The 13,388-nt window shown below is 38.5% G+C and overlaps 1 protein-coding gene across 2 annotated transcripts in view; it reads left to right on the forward strand.

The window, feature by feature from the left end:
- Window positions 1-473: 473 nt before the first annotated feature.
- Window positions 474-13,388, forward strand: part of myo1ea (myosin IEa) — a 65,237-nt gene continuing 52,322 nt past the window's right edge. For both annotated transcript variants that reach the window (XM_042491554.1, XM_042491637.1), the window contains exon 1: window positions 474-723. In XM_042491554.1, the coding sequence (XP_042347488.1) occupies window positions 721-723 (3 nt within the window). In that variant the 5' untranslated portion in view covers window positions 474-720. The remainder of the gene's footprint in view (window positions 724-13,388) is intronic.

Below are 13,388 nucleotides of genomic sequence, written 5' to 3' on the forward strand. Positions count from 1 at the left end.
TTGGCTGCTTAAGTTAATAATAAATAATAAAATCAAATTCGATATGTACATTTAATGTAAGTGCATTAAATATCAGAAAGGCTACTTAGCCTAGCAAATATTCTAATAGGTGACTTTAACTTTGACCAAAGTCATTTTCTGGTAAGATGTCTTTGAATTAAGTCTAGAGTGGCTTTCAGGTGCTTCATCCTCCTCTGTTTTAACCTACATTTAGGTCCTTTAGGATGTGCTGGAGTCGACAGCAGAGTGAAAAGAGAGCTCAGGTTGTATTTCAGTCCGAAGTTGCGCATGCTCAGTTGTTTCTCTCCCAGTACCTAATGAATATTTAAGCATATTCCGCGTGCAGCGCCCTTTGATTGGACCTTCTGGCTCCGTTTCCTGTGTTATGTTTTAGAGCCGACTTTTGAGGGCACTTCTCCCTCCGTAAATTACCGTGTAGCTGTGTGTTTGAGCAGTGCTCGGCTGCTGTCAGTGTAGGACTCAGGTCTGTCTGCACAATGGACGGAGGACACCGCTGAGGACCCATGCAGCCACGCTTTCTGGAGTTTATCGGGAATATCTTCTGTAAACTTGGATTTTGTTCTCTGGTTTTAGTTTCGTTTTTTTGTTTTTTAACAAGTTTACTTTTAAAAACAGTGTGAACTTCAGTGAAGTTCGCAAAAAACTGGATCTCGGGGAATAGGACAGTGAAGACTGAGGCTGTTGTACTGAAGGCAGAGGATGGTGAGTGATATTTACACTAGCTGAGTTATGATGACACGATTTACTTATTACAGCCAATATAATCCAAATATTAACACAGCGACACTGATGCTTCTTTTGTGTAAACATGCAAGTGTAATTGATATTATATATTTTAAACAGTATCAGCTCTGTTAAAGTTATATTTTCACACTGTTTTTTCCATGACCCAAATTCAAAACTCCAGTTTCTGTGACTTTACTTGACAGATTGCTTGATTGTTGTATTATTATGAGAAAATCCGTCTTTATGGTGATATGGTTGGTATTTCATGTATTAATTAAGTTACATGTTTAGCATTATTCTGCCCATTTTTATCATAAATCCATAATCAATTCTCTCAGTCTGCCTCTCCTTTCCAGTCTTCATCCTAACTCTGACAGTCAAACACTTTTTATGGTCTGGAGTGAAAGTAATTATACAGCACTGACCCTGCTGTTGAATTTGACTTGCCTGAGTGACACCCACAGAGATGTTATGTCACTTAAAACATAACTTAGATGCATCAGGTGCAGCCCTTTCTTTAAAACTGGTTAGTCTTGGAAGATGAGGCAGACAAGCAGCATGTGTCAGGTGGAGTGTGTGTGTGTGTGTGTGTGTGCATTACATAGAGACAGGTTTTTCCTGGTTACTGAATGCCGTCCCTGCAGCAGACACGCCTAGAGCTAAGTTAGCAGAGGAGGTCGTGTGGCCTTGTTGTTGTGTTTTGGGAACAATACCTCAAGCCGCAGTTTTCTGTAGCTGAATTTCCACTTTGGCTGTTGAATATAATAATACAGCTGAGATGCAGCTCTTTAGCGCATTTGTATGTGTCTTTGGTAATATACCTGCAACCCTGTAGTTGGAGACATCACTTTTAACTGAAGGTGTTGTATTTTCCCTCAAGGCACAACATAGAAGTTTCTTTTAAATTTGCCCTCATTGGTATAAAGAAACAAAAAACCTTTATGTCAACAGAACAAGCAAACTTGAGCGGCTTGTCTCTGTAAGGAATGTTTCATACATCATACAAGCTTCAGACCTGTTGTTTTGTTTACATACACAAACAATGTCTATTTAAAACAGGTAGGACTGAAATCTGTTGGAGCTCTGTGAAGTGTTGTATTCAACCTGTAGGTCGGGTTGCTCAGAGACAAACCCAAAGGACCAAGGTTACGTAATATGCAGTCAGCATAATAGATTGTTTGCACTTGAGTCAGGATGTTATATATTCCTGCAACATTTCTGCTTTAATACTGCTTCTGTGGAGTTGTATACACTCTGCTGCAGTTAGGTGTTTGCCTTGATTTTAGAAAGAATGAACAAGAGCTATTTTTGTGATGTGACATGTAATACTCTCAAGCTATGACAAGGTCATGAATATAATTGTTTAGAGGAATGGCCTTAAGGGGAACTTCACTCCCAAATAAAAAAAAACACATTTTTTTCCTCTTTCCTGTAGTTCTATTTATCAATCATCCATAGAGATGTCTGTCTTCTCTCCAATGTAGTGGAACGAGATGGCACTCGGTTTGTGGTGCTCAAAGCGCCAAAAACATACATTTGAAAAACTCAACAGCAATGTCTCTTTTTAGAAATCATGACCCGGTTATGTAAGATAATTGACACAATTTGTTGTGAGCAGTTTTATGTAGGAATTATTTTCTTTCTATCAAACTAAAATTGCCAACGGCATCACAATGCTGAGTGAAGCATGCTTCTACTGCGAGCTTACCAAGCACAACTGAGCTTGCTAAAGTTGCAACTCAGCCGAGGAGGGCACCTTTAAAGTTTAATCTGGTCACGAGCACAGGCCTCTTGTCTATGAGTAGATGCACGCTTCCTTCTGTGGAATGTTACGGTTGGTGCGTGTAGTTCAGTACAAAGAAAATAGTTCCTACATGAAACTGCTCATAACAAGGTCTATGAATTTTCTTGAGTAAGGGGATCATGATTTCTGGAAATAAACATTGCTGTCCAATTCATTATTTTTGGTGCTTTGAACCCCCCAAGCAGAGTGCCATCTAGTTCCATTATATTCAAGAGAATGCAGACATCTCTTCGGCTGATATCTCCAACACACTTGGCAACTCACACCAAAACAATCTAGACTGATAAATAGCACCACACTTAAGAAGAAAAATATGTATTTTTGATTTTCGGGTGAACTATACCTTTAACATCTAAACCTTAAAACAGGAAGGAAGTTTCAAAAATGGCCTTGAAGATTTATTCATAATGAAAAAAAAAATCTACTGTGATTTTGTCTTTACAGGAATTTCCAAAGAGGATAACTTAATGAAAGTATCAGTCCATGTAGAGAGTAAAAGAGATAAAATAGTCAGATTGTCATCCCAACAGTCTGGAGTAGCAGACACCAGCATCGCTCACTGGTTCCCTCTCTGCCAGATGCTGAATAGCAAGTCGGTATGACAGCAGATGGTTTGCATTAGTTTCTCCAACAGGGAGGTGCGTACTGAGTAACCCCCATCTCCCTTCATTTCAAAGCTGGCGCTCCATTTTCAGACCAATCACTGCTGTAGAGATTTGCTCAGGAATTCAAGCCCTCTCTGCGAAAACAGGACGAACACCCATTCTGTGGACCTGGGGAACTCGTTAGGCTTGTCGCTGTGGTTCAGTACACACACACTCCTCTCGATCACTTCCATACGCCTTTGTTCCAGAGCTGCAACTATGATTTCAATGCTTTGCTGTTTGTGATGATGGACCTCATGAGTGTTGACTGCTTCTACTGTTGCACTTGTTGTAAAAACATTCTGGATGAGAGGAGCATATAAATTTCACACTGTAAATTCAAGTTGTCGTTGAGCCTCAAGTTTGTGAGCTTTTCACTTTGTATGAGTCTGTACTTGAGTCAAATCTGGGTTTTATTTCTGTGCGACTCTTGCTTTTTTGATCTTCAATGGAAATGCAACATTTCCATTATTTTTATTGTTAATCTTTGAATTATTGCAAGCAGATGTGGTGCCTTACTTTCTCCTGCTTTAGATTTTGTTGAACAGATCCAATGATGAATATATTTATGCAACTCCAAAAACCTTTTGTAGTTTTATAGAGTGGAAATGGATGCCACATTCCAACAATGTCTTGATCCGTCACTTACCTCATCTTCTTAATTGGCCAACATATCTTATGTAAGATGACTCGGGCATGGAGCCATGTATCTGCCTTCTATGTGGAACATTTTACTGTTGATTTGATTTACTGACATCTTAAATTAGATATTAAAGTGCAGCATCTTCATGCACAATTCCTCTTAACACATGACTGAACAAAAGCTGGAGTCATTTTGTCTTTGTTTATTGTTGTACAGTAGCTGTTAGCTATGCCAAATAAAACATTGGCGACGTAAGGCAAGTTTTTCTGTTTTTTTTATTGTTTTTTTTAATCCAAAATTATTAAATGTAAAGAATGGCTAAGTGTTATTTCCACAGAAACCAAATGTCCTTTGGGGGTCGTCACAATAAAAGCACATTGCCCAGCAGTGACACCAAGGCCTCTTGTATTCTTGTAAATTGTGAAACATGATATTGAGGTGAGGAGCACCCACTCTCAGACTCAGTTTGTTTTCTGTGTCTCCTGAGCTTTGTGTGCTATCCCTCCTGTGGCCAAGAGAAGAGAGTAACTACACACCGCAGCTCTAAATGTATACCTCAGTCTTACTTTAAAAATCACTAACAGCAAGAACACCTTTATAGCATCGTTTGCTCGACTCATCGACTTACACTGCTGTAGTTCTGGTTCTGTGGCCTCATGTTTTCATTGTGAATGACAGAGGGGATGCAGCTACTTCAGCTAATTCACCAAAGGTCATTCCCAAAGGTCAGAGCACTGTGGGATACATTTTCTCAAAGTTTAGTTGACATTTCAATAATTACACAGCTGATATATTTTGTGAAGTTATCATGGGGTGTCATGGGGTGTATAATGGCACATCGGGTAAAATGTAATGACAGCAGTCACATTTTTAGCCATGGTTCTGTAGATGGCAGTATCAGCACTCAATAGATTTAAGCTATCAAGTCAATCAAAATAACTTAGTAACAAGTCGTGTCAAAACTTGTTACTAACTGTTCTCCAGTTAAACGGTGCATGCATCTAATCTTTCTTGTGTCTAGATCTAGAAAAAAAGTGTTTTTCTTGCAGCCAATCACTATAAGCGTTCTTTGATTCAATGCGATGTGTCATTGACCCCAGCAGCTAGATCCTATACAGTCTCTGTTGTGGTGAAGTGAAGCACGGTTTATTTGACGGAGTTGGCAGTTCAGCGTACCAAGATGTCACCAAAACATCATAAAGTGTGGCATCTGGTGGCATTTTACACAACTGAATGCTTCCATTTTTATAATGGGTTTTAAATGACGTAGGGAAAAGAAAGGTATTACTTGAAGTTCTCTACTGGTATTGGTATCAATTTGAGGATATACTGGTGTTGGTACTGATGATGCAATATTTTCATTGATACCCAGCCTTAGCTGCTCCATAACTTTGGTTCAAACTGAAATGTCTTATTAAATTTTGAATGGATTGCAATGATATTTGGTATTTGTGGTGACCAGAAGGAGAGTCCTCATGACTTTGTTGATCCACTGATTTTCATCTAGCGCCAACATGAAGTTGAAATTTGTGGTTTGGAGTTAAATGGTTCACCAACCATTGGATGGTTGCTTTGGCTTATTAAACACAGCTGTATCTGCAGCTGTTCTGGGTTTGTGTTGACTCGACGTTGAGCAGGTGAGCGAGTGCGTCGGACTAGTTAGAGTGAAGTCTGCATTCCAGCAGGTGGAATGGTTTGATAAGAGTTGATAAAATATCTTTGGCATCTTTGCTGAACATTGTTGTCTTAAAAAGCTTTAGGGCGTTTAACAAAACTGTCTTGCTCAGCTGTTATTAGATCATTATTTCCAACTAAATGTCTGAACAAGCCACTTCTCTCTTTTACTTCAAAGAGGTATAAAGTAAAGAATAAATTAACTGTCATGAATGCTCGTATCTGTGTCAACAAGTACTGCTGCATGTGACGTTTTTAATGTTTGTGTGGTTTGTTTTCCTTGTTCTTAGATCATGAATGAAGCAGTGTAATATCATAGCTGCTTATTTGCATGTATGACTTGCCTCATTGTGATCAGGGAGCAAGGTCAGGCTCCTACAGCTGTGCTCCGTTTATCTGCTCTGATAGCTTCCCATCGTCACATGCCAGCCAGCGCTGGGCCTCTGAGTCAGTGTCGGCCCTCTTTATCTGTCTAGTGGAAACCTCATTTGTCTTTATGTCGTCAGATGCTGTTGGTTTGGCCTCTAGATCGCTATTGTTGTAACCTTGCTTCCTCAAGGACACACTGTACCAGCTCTAAAAAAAAAGGACATTTATTTATCCAAGGACTGTTATAAGGTGTTCAGATGAACATCTTATATGAACATCCATAAATATCAAGTTGTCCGCGTATATTTTTGGCACCAGACCATGTGGGAAAAACTAGACAGAACAAGAACTGAGTCAAAGCTTTTATAAGGCTTGTCAGCTGTTGTGTTTCTCTAGAGAGACATGAGGCAACTGACTGGAAACAAAGTCAAAATTAGCTGGTTTGAATTAGTTGTCTTTTTTCTGGCACATGGCGGGGCTGAGTCAGTGCATTTCTCACTGTGGAATCATGCAGTGACGGGAGCGTCAGAATAGTATCCTCCTGAACTTGAGGTTATTTTCATTCATGAATACTGTTTTTACAGCATATTATACATACTACACTGTACTATGCTGACACAATAACATTAATAAAACTGAATACATGATTGACAATATAGGCCGTAAAACATGCCCTTAAAAACTCATTCACCAGCTTTATTTTCTGATGATCTGACTGAAATGGGCTGCTTGTGTTCAAAATCTGAAAACTGTCCATCACAAAGATAATGTGGTATAATCACAGGAATATTTTATTTTTTTATTTTTATTTTTTCTGTGATGTACAGCAAGATGGATTTACTCTTCCAAAATATGTATGGATTTTTAATTAATTTATTTTTTTAACCATTATTTAATTAAGGAGTGATGCAATCAGACATGTAACAATTACAAATTACAGGATGGTGTTGTAAGATATATAAAGTAGATGAATTATTATGGTTCTGCCAGTGATCAGCACCTCAGTATAACCTTTTTTATTTTATATAAGATATATTAAGAAAAATCTTTAAAGATGTGCCAGATGTGCCCCTTTTCAAGTCATTTAGATAAAAATTAAATGTGTCCATTGAGACCAGCATCTAAAGATTTAGATAATTTTGCAAGTGATAATGAGCCGAGGAAGCAGCACACTTAATTGCTGTTTTTCCCATTACAGTACAGACTTAAGGGGCGGTTAGCAGAAAGAAGTGTATGACGTTGATCCATAGATTAGAATAGTCTAAGAACACGCTTATAACTAATAATATCCCAGTGGTTTAGTCTATGGGTGGACCATCCAACCCGAGCTTTCAGAGAGCAACTGTGAATAAAGCCTTTTAGATTTGTAATACACGCTTTGATTGTGCTTAAATTAACAGTTTTGGCTACTTTAGAAAATTCCACAAAGAGAAATAAATGTCTCTAATACCAGGAAATGTATGTTAGCAGCCAATGTTCCAATGTGTAATGCTGTCTGCCCAGTGTGTCTGTCTGATTAGATTTATGTTGTTTTTTTACTCTGCTTTTCTTATCATCATACAGGAGCATTTACTTCTGACTGAAATCCAGCTTTTCCATTCCTGTGCTCAGGATGCTGTTATAGTTCATAAAAGACAGATTAATTACTGACATGAAGCAGAGGAAGCAAATAAAACGGCAGTCGGACTTTGATGCACTTCTTGTTTTAAGTCACCACCTATATTTTGTCAAAGGATTTCTTGCCCTCTTTTTTAGATACTCAGGATGAACACATTTGTAATTGTATTTTGTATTTTTGTTTAACACTTTTAGCGCTGCTCTTTAATTAGGAGAACTCCAGAATGTATCATCAACCAGTGCGGACTGGTGCTGTGTTCACCACATACTGGGAAGCAGCACAGTGATTTTCTTTGCATGCATTAAACAGCTGAGTCATTCTTTTAGCTGCATTATGACTGTATTCACTTTGATGGAGTTGAAGAAGTCAGCGTCATTAAACTCTAATTAGTCATATGCATGCACCACACCCCTTCACTCAAAGAACCTGCAGTGGTAAATATACTTGTCATCACAGTTATAAATATACACTTTTAAAACATTTTTAGTTTCAGTTTGATAAGTTACAGTGTTGTCATGCATTTAAAAGTTAATAGAGCCTGCAGTGGGTTTTGAACAAAATAAAAACTCAAGAACAAGCGTTGTTTACTGGAACCACATAACGTCGGGAAAATGCATTCTCGCTCTTTGGTTAAAGCAGATGGATAACCTTGTCTGACCTTAGGCGACCTTTCTCACAGTAACGCGAGGCACCTTCGACCAATGTTAGCCTTTCAGCACTGTACAAAAGACCCAAACAGTTCTGGCACACAGCAAAAGACTTCCTATAATATGATGTGTTTTTTGGAGATATATCTGTTTTCTGACCAAGTCCTGAATGGCTGTTTCAAGTTTATCTCTCATTTTATTTTATTTTATTTTATTTTTTATTGATGTTTAATTTGTACAGAGATGTTTGTGCAAAATATAGTTTCCATAATCTTATCTTAATCACAATTTGTACAGATTTTTTTTTATTTACACAAACTCACAAAAAGGAAACCTGACCCCGCTTGTTATCTAGAATAACATATTTCAAGAGAACTTGTGTCATGTAAACAGAAACTGTCCAAAAACGTATGTCACCAGAACACACTGGAAAAAACCCCAAAGCAACAATAGACAGAAACAGAACAAAAAACAGAAGCAAGACTTCTATTCTGGAAATACAACTGCTCTGATTCAGCAGGATGCTTTCTTTGAGACCTTCTGTAGACTTTGACTTTATAATTTGCTTCTCACCTGGCAGCTGTTTAATGCAGTGAGCTGCCTTTGTGGCGTCTTACTGCAGATACTAAAGGGCTTTTCTGTCCTTGATACATTATGAAATCCTGGAGGCATTATTATGTAATCAAAAGCATAAAAAGCTGAGTTATTGAACGCATCAAAGCCATTTGGATGAGTTTGAAAAAAATCCACTTTCGTCTTTAAATGCCAGATTCTGTCTTTTCCAGCTCATTTTATCTGTCAAAACTCAAATTTGATCAGTTCAGTCCATGATTTTCCTTTTTTACCTTTGAAGAAGTGATGGATGCCCTTAAAATGATTCATGGGTTGCAGGAAGCCCTGGCGTGTTTGGTGGCGTTTTACCAAACCAATGCTTCACTCTGTTGAGCTTCTCCTCCCTCTTCAGTTTCAGACTGAAAGAGTCTGCAATTTGTGCCTGACGTGTATTTGCATGTATTCAGTTGCTACTAGGGAAGATGCTGGTTTGGATTTCGTTGATTGAAACTTGAGACTGCAGCCCTGTTGTGGCACATGGCATGGCTATGAATGAGTTTCCACTGCAGATGGTTTGTTTACATTCAACCACTACTGAAGCTGCTTTAAAAAGAAAATTCAGTGCTTTGTGACATGTCTCTTGTCTAGGATTACAGCTGAATTCCACCCTAAACCACATGGTCTTTGATATCTGGTTTTATTAGCAGCCTTGTTGCCGTTGTCATCCATTTAAAGGCAGAATCAGCAGAAGTTTCCAAAATTTGACTCTACTGGGAAACAGAGAAGTTCTGCCACTGTGAAGCTAAAACTTTGTGTAGTTCGTTCTGAGATGTGTTAAACGCCGTCTAGTATCTGTTTACACTTGATTATTATGTCTCAGTCTCTGGGAGGGACTCGGCTCAGCCCTGCCCTGCAGGCACAGTATTATAACATCATTACAACCAGTTAGTGCTCAGGTTACCAAATCAGAGCAGAATGATATATTTCTTCTCATTCTTCCCTGTGTGTGACCTCAGGCAGCTCAGATCCATAACACTGTGAGAAATCTAGACAGGGAAATAGGGAACATGGCTTGTTGGTGTGCATTATTGATACTGTTGTCCCAGTTACAAGTGACCATGCTCACCGTTCAAGTTATGAACTGTAAAAATGCATCTCCCCACTTATCTTCGACTGTGTGCGTTGGTGTCAGGTTTTATTCAAAATTAATCACATTTCACATTTCCTGTGAAGGCTCCATTCACAGTGACTTTGGCTGCAAACCTTTTTATTCATAGACGATTATTTTTCACCAGTTCATGACAGTAATTACCAGGTCAGAGCTGGTTTGATTGACAAGACAGTTCCTCCCCAAAGTCTGATGAGTCTTGGTAAGTATCGCTGCAGTGGCTGCTTTGCTGTCCAGCAGTGCGTTTGGAGGTGACACCAGGATATCTGTCATTGTGGCTGTAGTTTAGAACATTTAACCTGCACCGTCAAGAATAATATGTTATACATTAAGATGTTTAAAATGAGGTACCATGTATCTTTAGAGTTTTATATTTAAAGCTGCAGGCCATTTATTTCTCCACATAATCAGAACAGACCTTAGAGACATTTTCCACAGTCTGTTGGCACGTGAAGCAGCAGGTTGCTTTCTTTCTTCCTCCACTGTATGGTTTTAAGCCAAATGTGACTTAGTTGCAATCACACAAAATGCGAACTGCTTTAGTCAGCAAGCTTTTATTTTTCTTTTAACTTTGAAAAATTCCTTAATACCCTGTCAAAAATTTGCAACACTTCATTAGAGCCATGTCCATTTATGTCCCTGTTTGGAGTGACTCCAACAAATATCAGCTTAAGCTACAAGCTAGCATGATAGCTCTCTGTGCTCTTTTAGCTAGAAGAATATTACTAAAATGGAAAGAACCACGGCCACCTGTACTTGGACATTGGGTGAGAGAGGTCACATACTATCTGCAACTAGAGAAGATTTGATATATGATAAAGGGGTCAACTCAGAAAAATTTTGATGCTTGGCAGCATTTTTTAACTCACTTTGAAAGTCTTAATGCATATGTAATTAATTTGTAGTGTGTAATATGTGAATGCATATGTGTGTGTGTGTGCACGTGCATATGTATTTATGTACTATTTCTTAACTTTCTAGCTATTGTGTTCAGGTGTTCGTGATGTGGGATAAAGGGGGAAAGGGAGGGAAAAACGTCTGTACAGTGAATGTGCATTTTCCCCCATCACAATAATAAAAAGACCAAACAAACAAACAAACAAACAAATCCACTTTGAAAAATTTAAAGCAGCAATGCAACTTGGATTTAACCTGGACAGATATATTCAACGTGGACATTTGCTGGACATGCACTTTCAGCATTGTTTTGTCAATTTTTACCATAGTAAAAAACAGAGGTGTAACGTTCCATTGATTTGGATCATTATGTAGATTAAGTCATAAATGATGCAAATTGATTGTTATAAGCATCAGTCCATATCATCATTTTTAGGGCATGCTTTTATTTTGAAAGTCTGTGCCACGGTCAAACAGCAGCCAGGAACAAGCTTGAAAAAGATGGTGGGGATGGCGGTCTTAACTAAGGAATAAATCAGCAGTTTGTGGGAAAAAATGGATTTCAGAGAAAATAAGGGCCAACAGACAGAGCACCTGTGGTTTGTAAATAATGACGTTATGGTATTAAGGATGACGTACCTGCCCGGACACATCTGAAGCTAACTTCTTGAGCTCTTGCTACAACAAGATTAGCTACCCTGTTTGAACAGTGTTAGCCTCGAAAAAACAGGTTGAAATTGAACCGTGTTGTCCTGTCAGGAGCTGCAGTGACTTTAACCACCAGTGAGTAAGATGGAAAAAAGTTTAAATAATACCTTACATGTAAATTGTTGAGCTAAACTTCGCTAGCCGCTAGTCGCTAATTTATCTACTGTCAAACTGCTTAAGCTAACACTGTGTGACTAGCAAAAAACAGCATTTTTGTCCGCTATTATTGAGCTGAATTTTACACTTTTGTTAAATGGCTTTGCTGTTATTCCATGTTTAATGGCTGTTGGGAAAAAGTTTTCCTTCATGGCTTTGAATCAGTTAGCCCTCAAGTTTTAGGGAAAATAATCATGGTTTGGGTTCAAATGAAAACTTTTCTTCCAGAAAGGTCTCTCTGGCAGAAAGCTTTAACTTCTCCCATGTGTTGTTTAATGTGTGCGACTGAAGAGATATGGGACATGAAAATCTACACACAAGATTACAATTCATAAGTATATATACATCTTCAGTGTAGGGCTGTTTATTATATATACAGTGTAGGGCTAAGTATTGACAAGAACCTGATGATACAATAGGTGTCGTGATACAGTGGTTAAGATTATATTGCAGTACTGTAAGCACGGCAATATTGCAATCATTTTCATCTGATTTTCGGATTTAGTGGTTGGCCCTTTGTTGCTTTGCCTGTTTCATCGGCCTGTGTTCTTTGTGTTTATTATGTTGTTACATTAGAGTGGAAGATAGTTTACGGCTTATGTCAGATGGCTGAAGATAGATTGAAACACTGCTATCTAGCAGCCAGGGGGGTTTAAACAACACAAAATGAATCACTGCCCCCAAATCTTTGCGTGTAAGTTATTAAGTGAGAATCAATACAGTATCAGAAAACCTAACATTGCAATATTTTCTAACATCCCTACTTTGGTGTAAATATATCAACAGTTTTACTTGAGAGAGAGTTGTGCAGAAACTGTTTTCTGTTCTGTGTAATTCAGTGTGGTTTTACTCTTTTATCAAGGTCCAGCCTCATCTGGAGTTTGCAGCATCATTTTACAGGGAGATCCCAGTGTGTGTGTGTGTGTGTGTGTGTTGTGTACAGGGCTCAGTGTGACCTTAATGAGCATCCCATCCCTCAGAAAGTTCAGACCGGATCAGACTGCCTCACACTGTAGGTTATTGCTCCTTTGACACTACACACACACACACACACACACACACACACACTCTCTCTCTCCCTCTCTCTATGCTTGTTCCACTCTGTCTCTCATCATTGTTTATTTTCACCCTCTTCGTTGGAAAGGCCAACCGTCTCAGTCAGCAGTTTTATCTGCATCTGGTCCAATTCCGCGTGGTGAGTGATCTTGGACAAAGTGCAAACGCAAGCAACAGAGACCAGGTGGAAATGCTGTTTAGAGAGTAATACCTCCTTGAGCTCTATTTAGTTTAGATCAAACCAGATATGTTTTAGATTCCAACAAGGAGTTTGGGAAAATATCTGTCAAAATCAACCCACACATTACTGGCATGAATATGTTAGATACTATAGCCTTTTAGTAGTTTGAAATAGTGTCCTGTCATAAGAGTAGACAAAAAGACTCGTTTTTCTCAGCTTTACTAATTGATCAGTGTTTTTGTATGTTTCAGACAATTTACTGCAAAAACATAGTTCTTTGCAGAATACTATTTTCTGAAGCATAGTACATATTTTTGAGATTGCTCTCACTATATTACAGTGTCGCAATGAACTCACTAAGATTTCAGACTTTCTTGAGATAGGTAATCTATCAAAGCAGACATTTGTTGGCTTTTTTGTGATATCACAGCTGCAAGCAAGGACTGTTTGGAAGAGTAGGCCTATTGGCACATTCAGAAAGCTTAGATATCTGATAATTACAGAGTTGACCTAAAAAAAAAAGT

Source organism: Plectropomus leopardus, chromosome 1 (assembly GCF_008729295.1).
Source record: "Plectropomus leopardus isolate mb chromosome 1, YSFRI_Pleo_2.0, whole genome shotgun sequence".
NCBI classification, from domain to species: Eukaryota; Metazoa; Chordata; class Actinopteri; order Perciformes; family Serranidae; genus Plectropomus; species Plectropomus leopardus.